The sequence below is a fragment of the Pteronotus mesoamericanus genome, unplaced genomic scaffold (genome assembly GCF_021234165.1).
Source record: "Pteronotus mesoamericanus isolate MK-2021 breed Mesoamerican mustached bat unplaced genomic scaffold, CSHL_Meso_final contig_347, whole genome shotgun sequence".
Lineage (NCBI taxonomy): Eukaryota > Metazoa > Chordata > Mammalia > Chiroptera > Mormoopidae > Pteronotus > Pteronotus mesoamericanus.
This window is the reverse complement of record NW_026555137.1, coordinates 17,224,677-17,248,228: the sequence shown is the minus strand read 5'-3', so window position 1 is coordinate 17,248,228 and position 23,552 is coordinate 17,224,677. Positions and strand designations below refer to the sequence as shown.

At 50.6% G+C, this 23,552-nt stretch overlaps 2 protein-coding genes across 2 annotated transcripts in view; one reads left to right on the top strand and one right to left on the bottom strand.

Moving 5' to 3' along the window:
- GNPAT (glyceronephosphate O-acyltransferase) overlaps positions 1-7,760 on the bottom strand; it is a 28,461-nt gene extending 20,701 nt beyond the window's left edge. Inside the window, exon 1 of the mRNA XM_054576741.1 lies at positions 7,511-7,760. Coding sequence (XP_054432716.1) covers positions 7,511-7,588 — 78 coding nt within the window. The 5' untranslated portion in view covers positions 7,589-7,760. The remainder of the gene's footprint in view (positions 1-7,510) is intronic.
- A 23-nt stretch (positions 7,761-7,783) lies between these two features.
- On the top strand, positions 7,784-22,736 carry CUNH1orf131 (chromosome unknown C1orf131 homolog). Its single transcript, XM_054576743.1, has 7 exons — positions 7,784-7,959; positions 9,674-10,017; positions 19,526-19,582; positions 20,247-20,342; positions 20,451-20,537; positions 21,111-21,163; positions 22,076-22,736. The coding sequence occupies exons 1-7, from the start codon at positions 7,869-7,871 to the stop codon at positions 22,212-22,214; spliced, it is 867 nt and encodes a 288-aa protein (XP_054432718.1). The 5' UTR covers positions 7,784-7,868; the 3' UTR covers positions 22,215-22,736.
- The last annotated feature ends 816 nt before the right edge of the window (positions 22,737-23,552 follow it).

Genomic DNA, 23,552 nt, shown 5'->3' with positions numbered 1-23,552 from the left:
CAGTGGCTGCATAATCACCTTTACATTCCCTAACTTTTAAAAATATTTTTATATTAGAATATTAGAATATTCTAATATTAGAATACTTTTTTCTAATTACCAAAGTGATACATGTCCATTATAAAAGTGTGGTAAAGCACAAAGAACACTGAAGTCCCCTGCCCTCCCGGGACGCAGAGCCCCTTCTGGTGCATGGCTTCCCCTGCATGTGGACACGTGCCCTGCCCACCACGCAGGCTTTTGCTCTGCCACCTGAGTTTTGCACGTCCTGTCATAACCGCTGCTCCGTGTCATTTTTTTTCCGCAGTATTATTTTACGTTGGATATACACATTATTTTTCATTCATCACTATTAAAAAGCACCACAAGCTCATCATCTCTTCCGAATTTAATCATTAAACCCCGGCCGCTGTGTAGCCCTCACCCTCCCAGGCCTCTGCGGCAGGACGCCCTTCGCAGGTGCTCCCTCCTGTCCCAGCCTCCGCCCACCCTGAAATTTTCCCACCTTGGTCTTTAACTTGTGGCTCTCTTGTTGCAGCAGAAAATCCACCTCATTTCTCTGGGGATTCTCAACCCACTTCCTTTAATATGCTAACATCGCCAAACCTCTTCTTCACTCCACACCTGTTACTCTCGCCTACTCTGCTGGTTTAAAAATACCAATTGCCGATGCTTCTGAGTCTCCTGTCCTGGTCTCTCCCCTCATCGAAGCTCCGCAGATACGTATTTTGATGCGAACACTCCACACTTGGCCTTTCCAAAACTGAGATCTTTTGATCTTTGCACTACCCTACAAGCCGGTTATTTTCCTGCAATCTTAATCAGCAACTGCCATGCCATCTACATGGCATTTACATCATTCTTGACCCCCCTCCCCTCCGCTTTACCTTTTACAAACCCAGTCCGCCGCACCCGGTGACCGCAGCCTTTAAGAGGGCACCGCCGCACACTTACCACAGCAGCCCGCTCACTCGTCTCCTCGCCTGTTCTGCCCTCTCCACGCTGCCAGGCACTCCTCTGAACACACAATACTGGCCCCTGCTTAACATGCTTAAACGACTCCCTGCCTCCTTCAGGGTAGGACCTCCGCTACCCCTGGGGTTATCTGGAGACCGGTGAGGTGGCCTTTCCTCTCCTTTCCAGACTCCTCCCCGACTGCGCCCCACGGGCCACCGAACCGCGAGCGATGTGTGCTCGCCCGGCGCAGGTGATGGCTGCCATGCCTCTGGGCCTTTGCACGGGCTCATCTCGCTGCCTGGAACACCCTCTGTCCACTGTCCGCCTTGCTTTGGCATCACTCTTTGGTGAAAACCCTCCTTTGTTCCCCGGGTGGAATCACCCTGCCTTACTCATTAGGGCTCCTTCACCCGCTGCGCATGCCCACTGTGGAGCGCGCCCCGTAACGCTGACCGTTTGCACGTCTGTCTCCCTGCTGAACTGTAGCCATCCTGAGGACAGGGCGGTTCATGTCCTCCTTGTAGTTACCCCATTGAGCCATGTCTGGAATACGCATGTTTGGTCAATAACTGAGTGACCACGTGTTGTGGTAATAGAAAAGAAATAGAGAACGTTAAACTGAGACCAGGATTAGGCATAATAAAAGTGTAAATAGAAGTAATGAGCACTCGAGTTTTTATAAAAGAGGAGCCTGTGAAATATGGAAATCTGAACATAAAGTACAGAGAATAGGAAAGAGAAAAAATCTAACTGCTGGAGCTCTGGTGTAAAACTGCAGTCACAGTGGGTCACATAGTCTTGTTTACAGGGCCGGAGAACCTTCTCAAATTTCACGTTTCTCATTCATAAAGTAATAGACAGTTATGTAGGCTCAGACTCGGTAGAATGCAACAAACTACTAAGTCTTGGAGACTTTTCATTTAGTGATCCTGGGGGTAAGAAGAGAGAAAAAAGCCCGAATCAGCTGGGAATATCTATTTATCCTTTGGGTTGACCAAAAGAATGTTACATTTTTTTCCCTTACAATGGCTCTAGTAGTGCTTAGCTGTCTTTAATTCATTTGAAACAATTTTGTTAGATTGCATTGTAACAGCTGTTCTATCAGTGTGCATTTAAAAATAATGATCAAAATTGGCGAACTTTTGTGCATCCATTTTAATATTAAAGATGGAAGACAATATACATTTTCAGTGTATTATGCTTTATTATTTCAAGAAAGGTGAAAATGCAACTGAAACACAAGATTTATGCAGTATTTGGAGAAGGTGCTGTGACTGATTGGATGTGTCAAAAGTGGTTTGCAAAGTTTCTTGGTACTATTGACACTTTGGCCAAATGATTCTTTGCTGTGGGGCTGTCTCATGCATTGGAAGATGTTGAGCAGCACCCCTGGCCTCTACCCACCAGAAGCCAATAGTGGGAGACGGCTGACATGCTCAAAAGATCCAAATCAATAAAGTGTCTTTCATTTTATGGAAAAAACCCTATGCATGTTTTGGACAATCCCGTATTTATGTGCAGAGAGAGAGAAAGAGGGGCCAGGTGGGGAGGCGGTGAAGGGACCGGAGTCCTCAGGACGGGAACCGGCACGGGAGAGCAGCAGGCACGCACTTTTTGAAACGTTTGTCCAATATCATCTGCAATCTTTCCATGGGTCTCGGTGACCTGCAGGACTGAACCCACACTTCTTAGCACACGACCCCGCCCCGCCGAGCGCGCTCCTTGTTCCAACGGCTCAGCTACACAAAGACCTGCAGGTCCCTAAGCAAGTCACGGCATCTCATGGCTCCCCACGACTTCGTTCAGGTTGCTACCTCTAAGAAAAACTCTCATTGTGAAATGGTTGCGCGCCTGCTGTACGCTTGGCACTGTGGTATGTGCTGGGGTTCCACTAGGGATCAAGACAGCTCAGTCTCTTTTAGGAGCAGCCAGGTGCACGGTGGGCACTGAAAACTGGCCCTCCCTGCCATTTGCCTGGAAAATACTTAGCCGTCAACCACAGCTCCCGCTCACCTCCTGTGCCATTTGCCTATGCTCCCTAAGCCCAGACCGAACCGGTCATCCCCTCCATTGAATTTTTACTGAACCTTCAATACATTTTCGTGATGGCACCTAAAATAGTCATTAAACTCGTATTTGGTGTCCCCCTGCCCCAACCCCACCGACAGCACTGTGAACTTCTTGCCTGGGTAGATAATGTACCTTGTACATTTTTGTATTCCCAGTTCCTAGCAGGAACTCCAGCATTATAGAATGAAAAGATAAATTACTGAGCAAAGGCACTTCTTAAATGCTATTGCCGATTCCCTTATTTTGCAGGCTCAAGTTCAAACTTCTGCCCATCTGGCCCTAACCTAATGTCTAATCCAGCGGTTTTTAACCCAGGTTGCACATTAAAATAGCCTGGGACACTTAAAAAATACTGATGCCCAGGCCCCCTAGAGATTCTTGGTTAATTTGGTCTGTGAGTGGTACCTGGGCATCAGAATTATTTTTGAAAGTATTCCACGTGATTCCTAAGCACGGGCTGATTAATTAATTGTCCTTCCCAATACCATGCTGGAGAAGTATTTACCATCCTAAAATCAATATTATCTACATGACTGCTCACGCAGGAGCACAACCCGGAGGAGCCCGAGTAAGGAGCCTTGGGTGAAGTCTTTTCCGCCCACGGTCTGTCCTCCCTGTCATAATTATCTTACAGAGGCCCCTCCTAGTTGATAGCCAAACAGGCCGCTCCTCCTACTTCCTTTTCCTTCACCAGACCTTGACTGAGACCCACTACGGGTGCAGTCCCACAGGCTGAGAACACAGCAGAAACACAGTGCACTGGGGATGTGCCCAGAGAGGGCTCTCCCTCTATGGAAGGACAGACAGCAAATAAACAAGGGGCTTGCTTCCCTTGGGGATTCCACCGCCAGCAGCCTGCCAGTTGATGTCCGACTACGGGAGAGCCCTGACTTCCAGCATTTGCCGTCTTCTGTGACGTGTGTATCCTCCCACCCTGGCAGATTGCAAACCGCCTGCACAGCCTCGCTGAGCATGCAGTTGGGGGGAGAGCTGCAACGGCCCCCATTACACGGGCTTTCCACCTGATGGTACGGTAGGCAGACACACAGAGGCTCGAAAGCACCACTAGGACAACTTAGTGAAATAAGTAGGAAGTGTTGGGCTTTGAGTACGTATTACTTTTATTTTTAACAGGATTTATTTAGTAGTAAATTTACAACTTAATCTTTATGTTTTTCTTTTTTATTGAATTTATTGGGGTGACATACGTTAAGAAAATTATATAGGATTCAGACAGACAATTCTTGAAAACATTACCTGTATGTTGTATTGTGGGTTCACCGCTCCAAGTCGAGTCTCATGCCCTCACCATCCCCCGATACCTTCTTCTACCTGCCCCCTCAATCTTTAATTTTAAATAATGGCTGGGTTTCAACCATGGGCTTGAAAACGTCATGAAAATTTAATGATCGGCTTTACAGCAAGTACAAGACTACTGCAGCCGACCCTGGAGGGAGAACATAAGGACAATGAGATCGAGCAGCTAATGAGAAAGAGTGAGTGCAGCGCTACGTTAGAGGAATGGTTGGTAAGTCCTCTCTGAGGAGGGGCTGTTTGTGCTCAATAATGAAAAAGCCAGAAATGTGAGCAAAACACAGCAAGCCACACAGAGGGGACCATGAGCATTCGGAGAAGAAAGCACGCTTACTGCCTGGGAAACACAGAGCCAGCGTGGCCGTAACCCAATGAACACGCTAAGTAAAATCTGAGGTAGCAGTCACGTGGTGATGTAAGCGTCGTGGAGCACATTATAAGGAGCTGAGATTTTTCATTCGGACCCAAACAGGGAAGCCACAGTTTGGGTGGAGGGTACGCCAGGTATGCCAGCGATGACCCACCCCCATCCCTCTTTTCGTTCTGTGGTCTCCTCTCGCTGAGGGGTTTCAAGCAGACCTGTGGCTTTGGATACAGCCTACTTGCCGACGGCTGCCAAATCGACATACCTAGACCAGACCTTCCTTGGCTGCTCTGCGACTATTTCTGACGCTATCTGGATGTCTCCCGAGCCTCTTGTGAAGTATCTGGCCCAAACATAATAATCCACATATTAAAAATCATTCACTTTGCCTCTCACATCTCAGGTGGAACAGAGCCCCAAGTATTACATGGCCCCGGCTAAGCCTGCTTCTCAACTGCACATCCTACCGGCGAAGGACGCCGTCATCCGCCCAGTTGCCACATCTCAGAAGCCGGGAGACAACTTCAGACCGCCTCCTCCTTCTCGGCCACCACCTGCTGCCCCCTCCCTTGTCCCCAGAGTCCCTCCACCGCCTCCCTCAGTCTGTCTCCCTTTCTCTGGGTTCCTGCCAAGGCGCCCGGGCCCATCTCCATGATGGAGGCATCAGATTCCCTCCCCAGGCGGACTCTCTTTCTATGGTGTCCACTTAAGTAGCGGAAGGGGTGTTCCTCACGCGGGTACTCATGCTCGAAGCCAAGCGGTTCTCTTAGACCGCGAAGTACAAAAGTGATCACCCTTAAATGACACCCTACAAAATTAACATTTTATCCTTATGCGTGTGAAAAGATGATATATAAAATTTCTTTAGGAAACATAATCTGCTTACTTCCTCAGCTTTGTTTCTCATGTCCCCTCTATGCGACCCTTACCTAACTCCCCGGTTCCCCCAAACACACAAGGGAGTAGTTCCCTTACATCGATGCCTAGAACAGCTTCCTCTCCCTCACCTCCCATTCACAGCTCAACAACCCAGCGCAGTGTCCCCTCCTCTTCGAGTCCCCAGATGGGTCCGTGTGCTCCTTCTCATCCTCCCACTACACACTATACAGGCTTCAGCCGCTGCCCGTACCCCTCTTCTTTGTAGTTATTTGCCTACTTTGTGATTTCCTTTGAAGTCCTTGAGGCAAGGGCTGGCTCTTTAACTTCTATACCTTGGACACCGGGAATGACAACTAAGGATACTGCGGATACCCATGGCTGCACTGTTTGTTGCACTCAGCAGTAAATTAAGTCTCTCCGACATGACTCTCAGGTTAGATAGAGCATTGCACAAACAGTGTGTGGCTCAAGAAGCAAGGACAGTCTAAAATAGTAAGAAAAACTTTAGGTTATGAGTAAAAACCGCGCAGTCACAAGAAGCGTGCAGAGTCAGAGTAGAAAAGCTCTTCTACAACTGCCCTGGTCTTTCACCTGAGAAGTTGACAAAAGTCTTATCGTAAAGAGCCACTGGTGAATGGGGAAGTGAAATATGAACTGTTTCCTGGAAAAAACTGTGCTCAACGCACAACAGGACCGAAAAAGCCACCTACGGTGACTCGGAGCTCCAGGGCAGCCCTCTTTCCCGCATTCCCTGCACACGCCTGCTGGAGCCGCACGCTGAGAGGTCAAGATATTTCCTCCCGCGGACTGTGGGGCGAGAAGGCCCACGAGGAGCCGGGTGAGAGAAGTGGACATTAACAGCAATGAAGTGCTCTCAACTGCCACGAGCGGAAATTTCCCCATGTTCCAAGGAATGTTGTTGGCCCAATCTGAAGGTAGCCACATTCTTGAAACTTTTTTTTTTTGTTCTGTTTATCTTGCGTTTTTCTGTTTTCCCTATTTTGACCTCCGTACACAAATTAAAATTATGTTTAAGTCAGTAACTGACACTAACCGCTTAGGACATGCAGAGTAAGGTACCATTAGAACGCACTCTTTTATTTCCTCCTAAAGTAGACAAAAATTAACCTAGTGGTTAAAAAAGAGGCCAGTTACCCTAGGATTGTGTAATCCTGAGAGCTACAAAGCTCTGATGAAAATTGTGACCAACAAATGTTTTATTGGCAAAAGAAATAAAAGGACTGGTTAAAATCAGGAGAGAGAGACAGAGAGACAGACAGACAGACAGGGTTGGGGGTGAAAAGGCAAGTTGGAGAGAGGCTGGGTGCCACTAACTGTCTTCCAAAATGACTTGTGTGAAAAGTACAATGACAAATGGAAGACAAAACCAGGCAATACAAATTTCCGTAAGTTCCATATCTTCCTAGATTAAGAAAAGCCTCAAGTCGTGAAAACTCTATGCCCACAGGTGAGCCAAATACTTTTCTGCCAGGAATACAGGAGCAGCACAAGGGCGGGCTGGGGAGCTCGGGGCGGGCTGGGGAGGACCTGCAGGTTCCTCAGGTTCGCCCAAAAGGCAGCCCGACTCGCCCTCGTCCGAGATGCAGAGCCTCCAACTCACGCCTCCTTCCCGAGTCAGGCTGGGGCTTCCTAAAGGCCCAGCGCCCAGGGGAGGCAGAGAGAGGGAACGGGTGGGAGGGAACCGGAGGAACCATTACCGGTACAAACTTCTAAAAGCACACACACATTTACACACACAGCGAGGCGTCGTTGCCGTGGAAACCAAGTCAACCACCCAACCCCTCCTCGGGGAAGTCGGGACCCACGCCTTTGGGCCAGGGATCGTGGTCCGGAGGAAAAAAGGGGACGGGGAAAAGGGGGTCCCCTCTCGGGCCCACCCCCGGCCTCGCTTCCCTGGGCGCCTACCGAGTAAAGGAGCACGACAGCGCCGGGACTGGTGGAGCCGACGGAAAAACAGGAGTTAGATGGACTGGAAGAATCCATGGTGCGGCTGCCGTCCCGGGCGGGGCCTGGGATGCTTTGCTAGGCGCTGGTGGTGTGGCAGCTGGGGGCGGTTCTTCCGCGCGGGGCGGCCCGACCTCGCCTAGGGCGGCGGCACCCACTGCGACCGCTCCGCGGGACCCCGGGCGTCGCCATCTTAACCAGGACGGAAGCCGCGAGGGGACCTGCGGCGCGAGCGCAGCCGGTGGAACGCGGAAGCGGGGGGCGTCGCGCTCACGCGTCCCGGCGGGCTCCGGGGTGTCCCGCGGGGTCCGAGCCCGCGATGCCGCTGCAGCAGGAGCAGGAGCCGGCGTCCTCCTCGCCCCCCTCTTCTCAGCTCTTGGACGCCGTGCTCCAGAACCTCTACGACTTTGGTGAGTGCGGGGCCTCGGAGCGCACGTGGAGAGCCGACTCGTGGAGCCGGGGGTCTGCTGCGCGCCGCAAACTGGGCGGCCTCCTGTGTATTCTTCAGGACGTCCTTAGTGTGGGGACCAACCTAGTTGTAGGAAGCACCAAGGCTTTCAGACCTAACGGGGGCGGGGGGCGGGGGGTGAGGCCACGGTTTCCGGACGTCCGCGAAGCCCCCTCGCCTCGCCATTCCCCAGACCCAGCTGACCCTCCTACGTTAGTTAGTGCCACCTGTCACGACCAGGCTTCGTCCTTCAGAGTGTCCCCTCGGCAGGGACTTCAGAGAACGTTTTCTTTCACATGAAGCTTTTCTCAGCCTTAAATTGGCCGGCTTATGCTTCCCTTCTTTTATCTTGATGCGGGGAAAGGAAAATAAAACTTGCCATTATAATTTGGCAGCCGCCTGACACGGCACGAGACGGGTCCACACAGTCCGAAGAACTGCACCAGGGAAGGAACGTGACACCCCTTGTCCCTGCACCACACGTCATCTCAAATTTGTAGCATGATGTTGCAAAGACTGTTTTATTTTGGAGCCATTGCTCAACATTCTAAGCTCAGTTAAACAGTAAAGATGATAGCTAAAAAGTATTGAAAATGTACCACATATTCTGTGCTTTTCATGTATTTACTCATTTAATTTTCCCAACATCCCTACAAAGTGGATACTGTCAATAATCCCATTATTACAAGTGTAGGGACAAGCGCTAGATATTAAAACCCTTTCTGAAGTTCGTGTGGCTGGTGATCCGCAGAGTCGAGGTTCCAGTTTGTAGACAGCCTAGCTCTGGTCCCTGCACTTGTATTGACTTTGTCCTGTGACCAGAGCCTCTCTGTGCCCTTGGGAATATTGGAGGACGGAAGGGACTTAGTCTCGGACCTTGAGAAGCTTAAAATCTAAAGGGAAAACCTAAGCTGCAAAATCCTAGATAGAGTTTCTGTGAACGTAGGATGGAAATGAGGCTTTGGAGCCACAGGCTGTTAACTGCTCGTCGTAATATCCCAAACTCCAGAGTTTAATTGGCTCTTGGTAAGTGTTTATCGACTAAAAGACTAAGCAAACAGGAGCCACCGTAAATGACCAGCTGCTGTTTAGAGAGCTCTGTGGCGTTTGTACTGTTAGGTGAGGGCTGGGGCCCAGAATTCTGGTCCGAACCGTCAGGTGAGTGGTCACAACTGGAACAGGTGAAACAGAGAGAAGCTTTGGGGATTTAGTAGAAAATAAAGGCCTTCAAATTAAGCCTGTAGTCTTGGGTTCATTTAATTCACAACTGAAAGAAGATAGCAAAACTATAATCCGTACCTGTATCCCCAGAAAGTGTTAACAGGAAACGCAGGTTGCGATTTCTAGAACAAAGCGTGAGCCAACGAGGTTTCCCAGTCTGGGATTATTGCTGTGGCGACGCTTTTTAGAAGGGACAACGGTCGGCACTACAATAACTGTGCTAATAAGAGTTAACGACCTAAGTATAGTTACTTAGGGAAATGATACTCAGCAGTTTGGATTCTGTAAACTGTGCAAATGCAACCCTCTTTGAAGAAAAGCAATTGGTTCTCTTTGTGTGCATATCTTTGGGTGTTTCTAGCTGTGGCACGTCTGTAATACATTCACATGATTTGATATGGGTGGTAGCTAAAACCAACAATATTTATTTCTCCTTCTCGTGTGTGAGCCAACAGGAGAGACAGAAGATGAAGCGGAACGGAAGCGAATCAGGAAGAAGAGGGAAAACAAGAAGAGGGATGTGGAGGCGCCGGTGGCCTCGGGGGCGGAGCCAGCGCCCCCGCCGGGTTCCCTGGCCAGAGGCCAGAGGAAGGGCGCCTCTACCTTCTTCTCGGAGCTCAGAGAAGAGCTGCAGTGCGCCCCTGCCGCCACCCCCGCCGGTGCCCCTGCGGGACCCCAGGTCCCTTGTGCTGCAGCAGCTCCCGCTCCCCTGAACAACAGGGAGCGGGTGGAAGTGGTAGAATTCCACAGCAGAAATAAAAAAAGAAAACAGAAGCCCGATCAAGACGAGAACACAAAGGTAATGAGTTGGTTAGCTTGTATGTATAGGGGGAAAACCCTGACATTTGAGTATTAGGTGAATGTCTTTATAGAGTTTGTCAGGGGTCCCCAAGACCACCCTCAGGCTCGAGGATTTGCCAAAGCTCTCGTCGTACTCAGGGCTCAGCCCAGAGTCCCTGTCGCAGTTCTGATTTGTTACAGCAAAAGGATACGGGGTAGAATCAGCAAAGGGAAGAGGTGCCTGGGGTGGCGTCTGGGGGAAACTGGGTGCGGCGTCTGGGGGTCCCCTCCCAGTGGAGCTGCGTGGGGTGGGCCTCATGGCCCCGGGGGTGTGCGTGACAGCGCGTGGGAAGTGCTGCCAAGCAGGGAGGCTCCCCGCAGCCTGGCTGTCCAGGGTTTTTATCGAGGGCCAGTCACAGGTGTACAGGCTGACCCTCGTGAAGAGCGGGACCCCCAGTGAGGGAGCAGGGACTCACCATGAATCTCATTGTTGGTGCAGTCGTCCCCCTTATTTGCAGCTTCCCTGTGGTTTCAATTTCCCGCGGTTTGAAAATATTAAGTGGAAAGTTCCAGAAATAAACGATTCATGGTTTTCCTGTTGCGCGCCATTCTGAGGAGCACGGAAAGCCTCACCCTGGCCGGCGCCGTCCTGCCTGGGACATGCGTCGTCCCTTTGTCCGGAGTATCCGTCCACACTGTGGGGCTCCCTGCCGTAGTCGCCAGCTTGGTTATCAGAGGGAGAGACACCACATTCACGTAACTCTTATCACCGTATATTGTTACAATGTACTATTAGTTATTGCTAGTCTCTTTTCTGGGCCTCATTTATAAATTAAACGACATCAGAGGTGTGTTTGTGTAGGAAAAGGCATTGTGTCTGTCGAGTTGAGCGCTGTGGTGTTTCAGGCAGCCGCGAGGGAGGCTTGCAACCGTCAGTGGGGACGGCTGTATTAACTTGCTGGGCAGATCTGGTGCCGCACGGGTCCAGCCTTCCGCCGCAAAGGACACTCTTCCAGAGGGGGCATTCTAATTGCTCCATCCCCGGGAGCCAGTCGAGGGCCAGCCACAAACACAGGGCTTTCCTGGGAGCGCGCGGGGTTTGATAAACCCAAGCCCGCCGCGGTGACCCTTCCTGCTTGAGAGCGTTCAGAGAAAACTATTACTCAACCGCTATTTTTTGGCGACTGCTCTCGTCTCTTGGATAATAGCACTGGACACAATACACAAGCTCCTTGCTCTCAGGGAACGTGCATTCTGATGAGAAGCAGTTTGATTTTACTGAGCAGCGCTCTTTCTCAGACTGAATCCGTACATCTCACTCCAAATTCCCTCAGTGACTTTTTTCACAAGGATATTGTAATGGTTTTGCCAAGTTCGTTGCTGAAATCCAGATACTTCATTTCTGTAGTGGTCTCTATATCCGATACACGTTTGTCCATCATAAAAGAGGATTGTTCTAGTTTCTAGGACTGCTCTACAGATACTCCCTCCCCAGATATTTTAGTATTGTGCTGGAGGTGTTGGCTGGACCATAATCCCCTCTCAAGGGAGGGTTCTTCGCTGCTGCTTCCAGCTTCTGGTGGTGCTAGGCATTCTCGGCCTGTGTGTCGGAGCCTCAGACCTTCCTCTGCCTTCCTCTTAGGGCACCTGTTGTTGGTTTAGGGCCCCTCCTGAATCAAGGATGGATCTCAACATGAGTTCCTTAACTATACTACAAAGACCCTTTTCCAAATAGGGTCACATTCAAAGGGCATTAGAACATGGACGTATCTTTCTGGAGACCACAGTGCACCCCACGACAACGGTAATTCAGGCTCCGTGGGTGTTGATGAGCACATGCGCACAGGCACGTGCCCAGTGTTCACCGCATCTTTTGTGCAGTTTTAAAGACCCACCTGTGTAGTCCTTTTTACAGTTCGGGCAGCACTTCCTGTCAAGCTCAGCAGCCACTCCTCCTCAGAGATGACCGGTGCGTTCTGGAATCACGTCTGCCTTCGTTTTAGGGTTCGAGGTCAGCCCTCCAACTGTTGTGCTCCCAGTTCTGAGGCGCAGGGGACTGTCAGAGGCAGGCCAGGAAACGCACCCCCTCGGCCAAGCTGGCCGGCCAGGGCAGCTTACAGTGATGAGCATCAGCTGCCCCTGTGTGCCATGCCAGTACTAGGGTGTCCCGTGTGTATCACTGCCTTTTTTTAAAAAGAATTATTTATTGATTTGAGAGAGAGAGACACCAATTGGCTGTTCGACTTACTGAAGCCTTCATTGGTTGATTCCCGTATGTACCCTGACTGGGGGCTGAACCGCAACCTTGGTTCACTGGGGCGACGCTCTAAGGAACTGAGCCACCCGACCAGGGCCTGTGCCACTGCTTTGCCATATAACTGCATTCGGAGAACTTAACCATCCTCTTAACACTCACCTGTGTTTCTCTTTCTGGAATGGAAAGTTTTCTTTTTAAGAGAAAGGGCAAATGTTGGCTTCGAGTTGAGTCTGCATCTCCCTGTCTCTTAACAGTGGAACGCCTGCAGGAGGCTGTGGAGTTGTCCTTTTCTTTCTGTTCCGGTTGGGCCCTTTTTCGGTGTCGTTGGCTTTTGTCGGGAACCTCAGCTCATTCTGCATTCTGGACTTTGTCACATTAATGAAATGTTCCAGTTATCCTTGGTGCTCTGCCCTTGTCTTCTTTTTAAAATTTAAACTCTGAAAATGTGAATGTGTCTAGCTAAGGAGACATAATATGGACATAGTAAAAAACATATGTGCACAAAAAAAGGCTTTAGAACGTGGGCATTGCACCACATCAATAAATGCAGGTGAATACAGTGCTAGCTGTTATGTCGCATCCAGGGCGTAGGGAGTGCCAGGTAAGGGATGATCGGTCAGTTGGGGCTCATAGGATATAATTAGTATAATATATTAGGATAATGCAATGCGAAAGTTTTCATAACACGGTAAAACAGAGTTGTGCCCTGGCTCTCTAAAAGCCTACAAGGTACAGTAGGACAGTCCAAACAGAGAGGGAATCAGCACAAATATATGATAAAATAATAACAGCCACCGTCGGTCAGTCATGGACTCCTCTCGTCATCAGTGCAAAGTACTTGAGGACAGAAGAGGTATTGGCCGGCTGGGCAACTGTCCAGCCGGCCCTGCCTGGACCCAGGAAGTGACCTTTTCTCGGAACTTAGGCTCGTGCTGTAAGTACTATTGATAAACTGCATTGTGTATTGAAACAGGTTTTCGTGGGTGATGTGGTGATTTGTAATAAACATTTGATTGGTCTTTGTCCCCATTCTGGCACAGAGCTCCCCAAACCCTTGGACTTCCTGAACGATGAGGGTCATGAAGGTGTCTTGCATGTGAATGAGTTGATTTTTGGGAATCGTCTAAGGGTGGCAACCAACCTTGTGGTTAGAGGGTTGGAATTTTCAGTCCCTCTGCCCTTACCTCGGGGGAGGGGCTGGAGGCCGAGTCAGGCACCAGCGGAGCTTGCTTTAATCAACCCTGCCTCTGTGAGGAGGCGGTTGGGAGAGCTTCCGGGGGCGAGCAGGTGGAGCAGGGTGTGACTGCCTCATGCCCTTGCTGCGCTTCCACCCTTTGCTTCCCTTCTGGCTGTTCCGAGTTTCATCCTTTTATAAGAAACCAGTGATCTGGTAAGTATGTACAATTCCTGAGTTCTGTGAGTGGCTTTATCAAATTAATTGAACCCAGGAAGGGGTTTGTTGGAATCTCTGAATTTTAGCCAGTTGGTCAGAAGCACAGGCAACAACCTGGGCTGGTGATTGGCATCTGAAGTGGAGGGCGGGCCTGGAGGACTGAGCCGTTGAGCTGAATCGTGCAGTGCCCAGCTTGCCGGATGTGCGGAGAGACCTCCCCCTAAACTTCGGAATCGCTGACCAGAGCCCCTTGCAATGGGTTCATTTGGGAACTTGGCCGTCATTTATATAACAGTTTACCCTTTCCCACTGACAAGTAAATTTCCTAGTTATATCCCATTTAATTAAAATTTTTTTTCCAATCCTCACCCAAGGACATGTTTTTATTGGTTGGAGAGAGAGAGAGGGAGAGGGACGTCTGTGTGAGAGACATCGATCAGTTGCCTCCTGTACACGCCCCGACCGGGTATCCAACCCACAGCCGAGGTATGTGCCCTGCCCAGAAATCGAACCCACAGCCATTTTGGTGTACGGGCAGGCGCTCCAACCAGCTGTGCCACCCAGCCAGGGCGTCATGTCCCACTTACAGAGTAGTGACTGTCAAAGTAGTTTGACAGGAAATAGTAGATAAGAGATCACTTACCTGTTCTTTTATTTATTCCACAAATATTTGGGTGCCTACTGTTTGCCAGACCCAGGAGAGAACAGCAAACTAGCTACAGGCCCTTCCTTTACTGGAGGCGTCAGCAAACCCCAGGAGAATGAATAATACGATGAAACAGAGTTAGAAACGCTCTGAAGGAAAGACACAGGGTCCTGCGAGGAACAGGCAGAGCCTCCTTCAGGTGTCTCTGAGGAGGTGACATCAGGTGACTGCTCTGTTACGGGAGCTTGTGGAAGGTGCCAGAAGCTGGAGGACCAGAGGGCAGAGGACAGAAGGGAGAGTGACAGTGAGGCCTTCAGAGCTTAGTTTCAGGAACATGAAATGCCACCAAGATTTTTAAGTAAGGGAATGGGGGGATTTATATTTAAAAAGAGCACACTGCCCCCAGCTAGTAAATAGATCACCCGTCAGCTCTCACAAGAGCAGGAGGGGACGAGTCGGGACCGAGCTGCGGTGGGCCAGGTCCGGCGGAGGGGCCTGGGCTTGGCAATTGAGGAGTGAGTGGGGACCCCGCTCTTTAATGGGTATTGCAGTGTGGCCAATAAAGAAGAAAATTCTGCGCTCCTCAGTGTCACGGATGGTTTAAAATAATCCAAGTGGTGCTTGGCCCTTACGGACATGTCTTGTAAGTGCCATCTCTCCACCCTTAACAGAGGGCCATCCTGACAAAGGCCATTCCCTCCCCTGGTCACGAAGCGTAGCCTCCTGTGGCCTGCCTAGGAGAGGCGCAGGAAAGGCCCAACAGAAGCAGGAGAGCAGCGCGCTGAGGTCAGCGGGGCTCCGGGCCCGGGGCCGGACTGCGGTCCGTGTGGCTGCTCCTGAGCACGTGAAGGAAGGCTGGCCGTCGCCAGTGCGTACCAGTGCTGGCTGTGCGCTGAAAGGGGCTGTTGTGCTCCTTTGTTCCTTATCTCACGGGAGCCTCCAAGTCGTGGGGCCTGCCTTCATTTTAAATGATTTGCCTGCATTTAAACAGTAACCCGCAGTCTCAAATCTATCGTTCTAAAGCCCTAGAGCTTTGGTAATCACAACTTAGTTCTTTTTTTTTTTTTTTTAAGTTTAGTAGAAATTTCTTTGGCAGCAAAACCTGACCTGAACTGATAGGAGGCTTCAGAATTATTTTCATTTGTTCCATTTGGCATGAATATTCATAGATGCTGCACAGATACGAATGTGCGTAATTATGGGTTGTTGCTTGGGACCCACTGGAAGTAGTATATCACGTTAGAATATTCACAGTCTTACCTTTTAAAAATGTGCAAACATCTGAATTGTCTAGGGATGCCAGATGAAGGACCATGGTGATGAAGTAAGGGCCCGAGCTCAGCATCAGGGCCGAGGCTTCTGCCTTAAACGCTGTGCACGTGACAGTTAACACGAGAGGGACGGAATAGGGGTCAGGACAGGCTCTCGTCCCGAACCACTGACTCCAGACATTGTCCCAAGTCACTGCCCCAGGGTCCTACTGCCGGCCTAGTCTTCCCCAGGGCTCTGCCCGGAAGTCTTCCCTTCTCCAGTGCCCCCTTTAACTTGAGGCCGCGCCCCCGTTCTTCAGCAGATCCAGTGTCTCCTACACGTTGAGAAGAAAGTAATCTAGTGGGAGTAATTTATACTCAATAAGAGATGGCAAAAGTTTATCCGAACAGAAGTACTCACTGAAGTTAGTAGTAAGAACACGCGGTGCGCGGTGCCTACAGCCTGGAGCACTCAGACTGAAACCCAGAATGTGACTCAGGCATGTGGTTCTGAAGCAGCTTATCGAGCGTGGAGGCAGCGACTTTATTCTTCACGCGATCGGGTGCGATGTCAGAGTTTCCTTCACTGGAAGGGGATGGTTAGTGGTTATCTCATATTTGGGGGACAAATTTAAGTTTCACTTACGATTTTCAAAGGCAAGAGCCACAAGTGACGCAGGTCAGGTTAGCCTCGCTTGCCTTGCAAAATCAGCTAAGTTAAGCTTGGCTTCTGTGACCGAACTGGCTTTGGCTGCTCAGGGAGCCTTCAAGTCTGATCTCTGTTTGTTTCATTTGTTTAACAGATATGAATACATTACTCAGTATTCCTAGAACTACTTTTGAATTTTAAAAAGGGTGTTTATTCACCCAATTATCCCTAATTGAACAAAAGTTAGAGTAACCAATGGAATAGAAAAACCTAGTAAGTGCAGGAGAAAATGCCTTGGGTCGGCAAGTCCGCCTGTAGACAAGGTCACTGAGCCTGTGAGCTGCCTGCTTTCATACCCTCACCCCACACCCCACTCCCCGTTTCTCCCAAGTGCTTCCTCCTTCTTACAGCTTTCTTCCTTCTTCATTGCCTAACCCACAAGTTCTCAAAATCTCCAAACATTTTCTGTCTTGTGTGTGGGACAGTTAGGCTATATGCGTCAGGCTAGGCCAGGCCATAGTTTGATCAGAAATAGCCTCTACATCTCAATACTTTAAAAGCAAAAGTCGATTTTCTCCCTCACGTTACACATCCGTCAGCGTTGTCAGCGGCAGAGCGCTCTGCTCCGCACCATCCTCATCCAGGGGCCCCGGATAAGAGGGGCGCCACCTCTGGAAGGCTCCTGGTCGCCTTGGTGAGGAAGGGGAGTCGCTGAATGGCTCATAAAGGTTCCACGTGGAAGGGGCACACTTCCCCTCTGTCCACACTTCATTGGCCACAGAACGCCACGTGGTCCTGCCTGCTGTCGGGGCAGCAGGGGCCAGGTCTGTGTGCTTAGAACTAGGGGAGGACCCGGTGTTGCCCACAGGTGGTCGGTAGTGCCTCCCCCACAGTGAGGGCGAGGGGGGAGAAAAGGAAGCTACCAGTTGTTTCTGCATCAGGGAGTGCGTTGTGAGTAATCTACCGAAGTGGTTGTAAAACCATGAGTGAAAATTAATGTTAGATAGGGTTGGGTCATCCTGATAGTCTCGGCATACAGAAATAATTTGCAAGAGTTTGTCCCAAATGTTTGCTTTTATATAAACAAGGATCCAGAAGCCAGGCCCTTTCTCAGAAACACATCAACAACTACAAAGCAATGACGTTTCCGGTGAAAGGGTTACAGGGGCTTGGGAACCTTGAGATAGCATCCCACGTCTGGCCACACCAGTCCCCAGGTCTGCCCTTGGTCTGCACAGCCCCCACCCCTGGCCCCCCAGCCCAGGGCCTCACAGCGGGGGTCGGGGGAGGGCCATCCTCTGTGGGCCGGGAGCAGGGGCCGAGGAGGCAGGCCGTCCTCTGTGGGCCCGGTGCTGCCTGGGGCCTGGGAGCAGAGGCCGGGGAGGCGGGCCGTCCTCTGTGGGCCCCGTGCTGCCCGGGGCCTGGGAGCAGGGGCGGGGGAGGCGGGCCGTCCTCTGTGGGCCCGGTGCTGCCCGGGGCCCCGGCGTGTCAGCCTCGCAGCGACCCATCACTCAGCTGGCCGAGGCCCTTAGGACAGTGCGCAGGTCTCTTGGGACCGCCGCGTTCTCCTGCTGATCATCTCGTGACAGGTCAGCCAGCGGCAGCTGCGCCCTCTCCAGTAGCGCCAGACGTCGGGCGTCCCTGAGAGAGGCCTTAAGCTCAGCAGAGGTGGCGTAGCCATTGCTCCATGGGAGGCAGGAAAGGAGGGGCGACCTTTCTAAACATTTAGTAAAGGAAGTAAAGGTTTCGTGGATTATGGAGCTCTGTGAACAGTATGCCTTTTTTCAATTGGATTTATTGGGGTAACATTGCTTAATAAAATTAGATAGGTTTCAGGTGTACAGTTCTTTAAGACACCAACTGTATATTGTGTGTTCACCACCCGAAGTCAAACCTCCTTCCTGTGCTTGTTCTTAAATATATAAATTTGTATTTGAGGATTTGGATATGATCCTGAAATCATTAAGATTTAATTCTTAGAAGTACCATTTATCATATCAATTAGATTACATGTACAGGCCAGTGGAAAAGATACTCTAACTTCAAAGTCAACGTAGAGTTTTCCCCAGCCGCAGAAGAGGAAACCAGCCTTTCTGGGGCCGATGTGCACAGGAGCCCCGCACAGCAGCCTCTGTGCTCTGCCCAGGGTCTCGGTGAAGGCGTTCGGTTCTGTGACCTGTGTGGGTCTGAAGACCATTGGGGCATAATAAGAGCATGACAACGTGGCCGATGCATCTAGGGGACTGGCAGCCCAGAGCCGGGCCACGTGCCCAGGGCATGACCGACGCCCTCTGTGGTGGGACGCTGTGAACCCAGCCCCCGGCACGTCCGGGCCAGCGTCCCCGTGAGGGTGGGTGGCCGGTGCGGCGGTGCCTGTTGGTTCCTCCTCGGTGGGCTAGTGGGTACCGAGAGCACCGGCCAAGCCTTCCTGTTTACTGGACCTGGGCTGCACCCACCCTTACACCGTTTCATCCAACATCCTGGCAGTGGTCCCCGGGAGGTGAGCGCAGGGGCCCTCGTGGAGACGGAAGCCGCCGCCAGTGACTGACACACACACCCGCCACGCAGTGGGGGACAGGCGGGGTAAGCTGAAGCGCAGCTCGCCTTTGGAGGAGGAGACGCGAGGAGACAGGTGGACGCCGGGCGCCGGGGTGGGAGGCGGGGCCCTCGCTCCGCGCCAGCACAGCCCCACCGCTGAGCGCGGCAGGACTGCCTTGCCCAGGCGCCCTGCGGCCTCCTCCCTCTGCGTCCTGCCGGCCAGGTTGGGGCTGGGTTGAGTTGGGACCTCTGTCCCTGGCCAGGCTCGACGGTACAGTTTCCTGGTAACCACGGCCAGAGGACATATAGATGGAAAGAGTCATATTTTGAAGGCTTGAGGAAGCATTGTTTTGTATTGGGAATTATACACCGAATCTCCACTATGGCTGAGTTTTGTTAGCTATTAGAATGGACGCGAGAGAAAGAAAGAGAATGATTTAAACATAACCTTTCTATCCTCTAACATCGCTGTTCACACGGTTACCCTTTTCTGAATCCCCCACCAAACACGTGCAGAGGGTACATGAGGTACAGACGTTGGTCTCTCTCACCATCTCTTCCCCGAGTTTCTCATCTGTCCTTTCTTAAGCTTTGAGACCTTAAATTTTTTCCTCTGTTTTCATTCCATTAGGTGCTAATTGGGAATCTGTGCATCACGCTTGTGTTTTTATTTGGTGCTCAGGCATCCGGGCCAGGTTCAGGGCTTTGGAAAACATGCCCACTCCGTTGGTAGTAAACACTATAATGATGTGGTAACAGATGATCTTAATAAGATTTTTTTTTTTCCTTTTCAGACCAAAACTAGTATCCTTGAGAAAGATGTGAATATACAAGAATTTAACTTAGAAAAGGTATGTGGTTTTGAAATGGTTAATTTTTTACTCTTTATACTGCCATAAAAGATGAATATGTTAACATGTCCAAGGGTTGGGAAGTGGTTAAGCACAGCGCTACGTTCACTTTTGAGTATCATGCAGCCGTTTGAAACCAGGACACCACTGCCCGGGCGGCGAGTCGGAAAGGCCAGGATGCCTGCGCTCTGTGACTGTAACTAGGCTTCTGAAGGGCACGGGGAAAAAGGAGGAAGCAATCCGGCCGCTAAGAGGGGGTGGGTATTGGTGACGTCTCTTCTTCCTACAATCTCTTTTTAAAGAGGAAACGCGGGTCTGTGTCTGAAGCTGTGACATGTGGTTCCTCGGTGTGAGGAGGTACAGTCGGAAAGTCAGTTTTAGATGAAATCAGCCGGTGTTGGAGGGAGCATGCTGGCGCGCCGCGGGCTCCGCGATCTTTCCTGGTCCTGCGCTGCCTGGTGCGGAGGGCGCGCTCTGCGTCCGCTGTCCGAGTGAAGCCAGCGCGGCACTGAGGGCGGCGGCCCCGAATTCCCGCTGCAGGGCGGGAGGGTACACACGCGTGTCGGGTGCACGGCCGCCGTATCTGAAACGCCTCTCTGGGCGTGGACCTCCTCTGCGGCGTTTTTGGGACGCGCTTGGGTCTGATTCTGCTTTGTGTCAGCAGGCGCGGCTGGAGGTGCACCGGTTTGGGATCACAGGGTACGGAAAAGGGAAGGAACGCGTCCTGGAGCGGGAACGCGCGGTGATGCTGGGTGCTCAGGTGAGGGGCTTCCCTGCTGTCTGTCACCAGACAGGGCGCAGCAGCCAGGGCAAGGGACACTGGGACATTTGTGCACAATAAAAATGTGTCCCTTTTCTTTCATTTCAGCCTCCCAAAAAGAGTTACATGAATTACAAGGTTTTGCAGGAGCAGATCAAAGAAAAAAAAGCAGCAAAGGAAGAAGAAAAGAGAATGGTAGGTGTAGCGGCCTTCTTGCTGTTAAAACTGGAACAGACGGGCGGCTGCGGACTGTCCCAGCGGAGTGCTGGGCCGGGCTGCTCCGACAGATCTAGGGTTACGGGATCCAGATCTCTCCTCTTATTCGGGTCAGCAGCGTTTTACAATGGCAGCCACGTAATCTGGCATGTTTGCACCGTTTGCTTAAAGTAGCACCTCCTGTTCAGATAACATCCACTACTACTTTGATCTTTTTTCGGTAGTCGGTCCCTTTTTTTTAAATTATTTGAAGTTGCACAAGGGCTGATGAAACACCGCGGGGGCCAGGAGGCGCGGAGGGAGGGGGATGGATGTTAGACTCCCTCTTGCCTGAAACAGACTGGACGTTCCTACTCTCAGTCCTCTCTGGCTTGGCCTTCCACGTTCTTGAACAGGTTTTAGGATGAAACTTTGTGTTATTTTAATATGTCTACTCAAAAAAAATATTAAAATCAATAGTATCTCAGTGGCTTTTGATCGCAGACCTCATCCCTTTTTTTGAATCTCCGTGTCCAGTACTGATGCAGATATTATCTTAAATTCTGAAATCAGGCCCAGGACACAGACATTTTCAAGAAGAAGAAGAGGAAAGGGCAGGAAGACAGGTGAGTGACACCGTTAGAGGCTAGGGCAGAATGATATGGAGAAACCATATCATTGCTTGGTTGATTAGTTCTGAAAAGAACCCCTTGAGTGTATGTGGTGTCTCTAGCCTGTTAGCTGCTTCGCTGTCTCCCCGTCTCCTCATCGAGCCCTTCAGGGGGCAGATAGGAGTTAGGACGTTGCCCACCATCAGACGCTGACCTCAGGACTGAATTGGGAACCTTCTGCAGTCTCCCATTTTCAAACACCAGAAACTACAGGCGACCAGTGGAAATGCCAAGGTCGACATTTCCACCAAGAGACTTGTGTCCCCTGTTGATGTGACGGTGCGTTCTGGGTCTGCAGCACCTGTCCTTTGACACGCCACACGAGGCGGAGCCCCGTAATTTGAGTACCGGAATGCCAGTTCTGTTGCTTAAGTGTGTGTCTTGGCCTTTAATCAAGTGCCTCTTCTCCCCCCTCGAGTTACTATTACAGAATTGACTTCTTTAGTCTTAACCTTTTTCTCGGACTCCAAGTGAGCTTGCACATGTCATCGGCTGGTCACCTGTTCTGGCCACACGTGTGTATCTATTGGGGGCCCACTGGGTGCCCGGCACGTAAGCGTAGGAGTTGGGGATGGACTGGGATGTCATTGTAAGGAGGTGACATCTGAGGTGAGAACTGAGTGAAGAGGAGGGGGCAGCCAGAAGAGATCTGGTAGCAGAACCTTCCACAAAGAAGAAACCAGCGCAGAGGCCTGAGGCAGGAGGGCAGGGGCCTGTTTCCGGGACTTGGGGCGGCCGTGCACGGCAGGCGGCTGTGCGTGGGAGGGGGCGGGGCTTTGCAGGAGCAGACCTCGGTGGCCGGCTAGCCGGGCTGCGAGCCCTCTTTGTAAGGGCAACTCTAGTAACTTCCTCTCACTTTCAATGTAGGAAATCCAAAAAGAAGAAATCGGCCCCCAGTATTTTGTCAAATGGACGAATTGGTCAGGTTGGAAAATTCAAAAACGGGACGTTGATTCTGAGCCAAGTCGATATCAAGAAAATAAATTCTTCCCGCGTGGCTAAATGAAGCACTCCAGGAGCTACAGGGAGGAGCGGGAAGCGCCCTGTGCTGCAGCTGGACCCGAGCGGGACTCCAGCTCGCTCTTCCTCCCTCCTTGTCTCATAGACTGCTTTTTAGGGAGAAAGTCAAATAGAAGTGATAAAACTGCTGGTTGCTCAACTGCTGGTTGTTTGTTTAAGGGGAATAACCACATTGGGCCAACCACATGCAGTGTGAATATAAAGTGAATCTGTTGGAAAGAATGTTTAATTTTCTTCAGTGAGGTTCACTCGAGTTCCATTTTCACCGATGTCTGTGCTTTTGTTTATACTAAGATCTTAAAAAAAAATTTACCGGTTTATAAATGCTAATAATTAGCTTTACACTGCTATTTAATTTTCTAAAACTGATTTGTTACTATATCATGAACGAAGAATGTGATAATTTGTCAGGTATTTTGTGGGAAAAACAGTTTCAGTTTTCAAAATCTACTTCATAAGTTATGTAAATAAAATACAACTTTGATTGTGTGTGTGACTGTGACTGGTAAATAGCACAACAGACGGGTTTAACTGCCACCCTAGTACCTACAGTTAAGGCGAGTGTTTCCTTCTTCAGAGTCATCACCGTGGGCAGCCCAGCAAATTCTTTAGTGACATCGCCCCTGCTGAGAGCGTGTGGAACTTCTTAAAGCTTGTGACACATTTTTAAAAAGTCTTCAATGCTGGTAATCCATTTTGGCTTTTTTTTTTTTTTCCTTCCAGTCCCAAAAAATTCAGATCCAAGCCTAATAAAGTTTTGGTCGAGACAGAGGGGTATACACGGCTTTTTTGTGGGACTCACGAGTTGATGCCGAAGGCACTGCCAGCTGAGCTCCAAAGGTGTTTTGAACTGAAGCAAAATCGGAATTAGTGCTTCACTTCCCAGGCCTATTTTGAAAGGCGGTATTCATTAGGATGTATATTTCGGTGGTTCTTAAGAACAATTCTTCTTAAAAAATGGAGATACGGGGGGTGTCCAGTCCTCTGGCATCCCTGCGACACAATCACAAAAAAAGTCTCATGTTTCAAGTAAATGCACGATTCTGTGTTGGGCCAGTTTCATGACCATCCTGGGCTGCAGGTCGGACACCCCTGGGAGAAGACCCCAAACATGGCAAAGCGGTAGGAACGTTCTCAGGAGCCAGAAATGACCTGCCATCGGAGTGGGTGCGCTGAGCTCCCGCTGTGTTTCAGCAGAGCGCCGGGAAGCTAAGGTACCACCCGCCGTCGCGGCTCAGACAGCTGAGCCCTGGGCCCGGCTGGACCGAAGTCCCAGGCTAGTCAGTCCTGGAACACATGCAAGTTTTAGGTATAAATGACTCAC

Coding starts and splice junctions, on each gene's coding strand:
- CUNH1orf131 (XM_054576743.1), top strand. CDS start 7,869: ATGCCGCTGCAGCAGGAGCAGGAGCCGGCGTCCTCCTCGCCCCCCTCT. Junction 20,343..20,450: donor CGGTGATGCTGGGTGCTCAG/GTGAGGGGCTTC, acceptor CTTTCATTTCAG/CCTCCCAAAAAGAGTTACAT. Junction 20,538..21,110: donor AGGAAGAAGAAAAGAGAATG/GTAGGTGTAGCG, acceptor TTCTGAAATCAG/GCCCAGGACACAGACATTTT.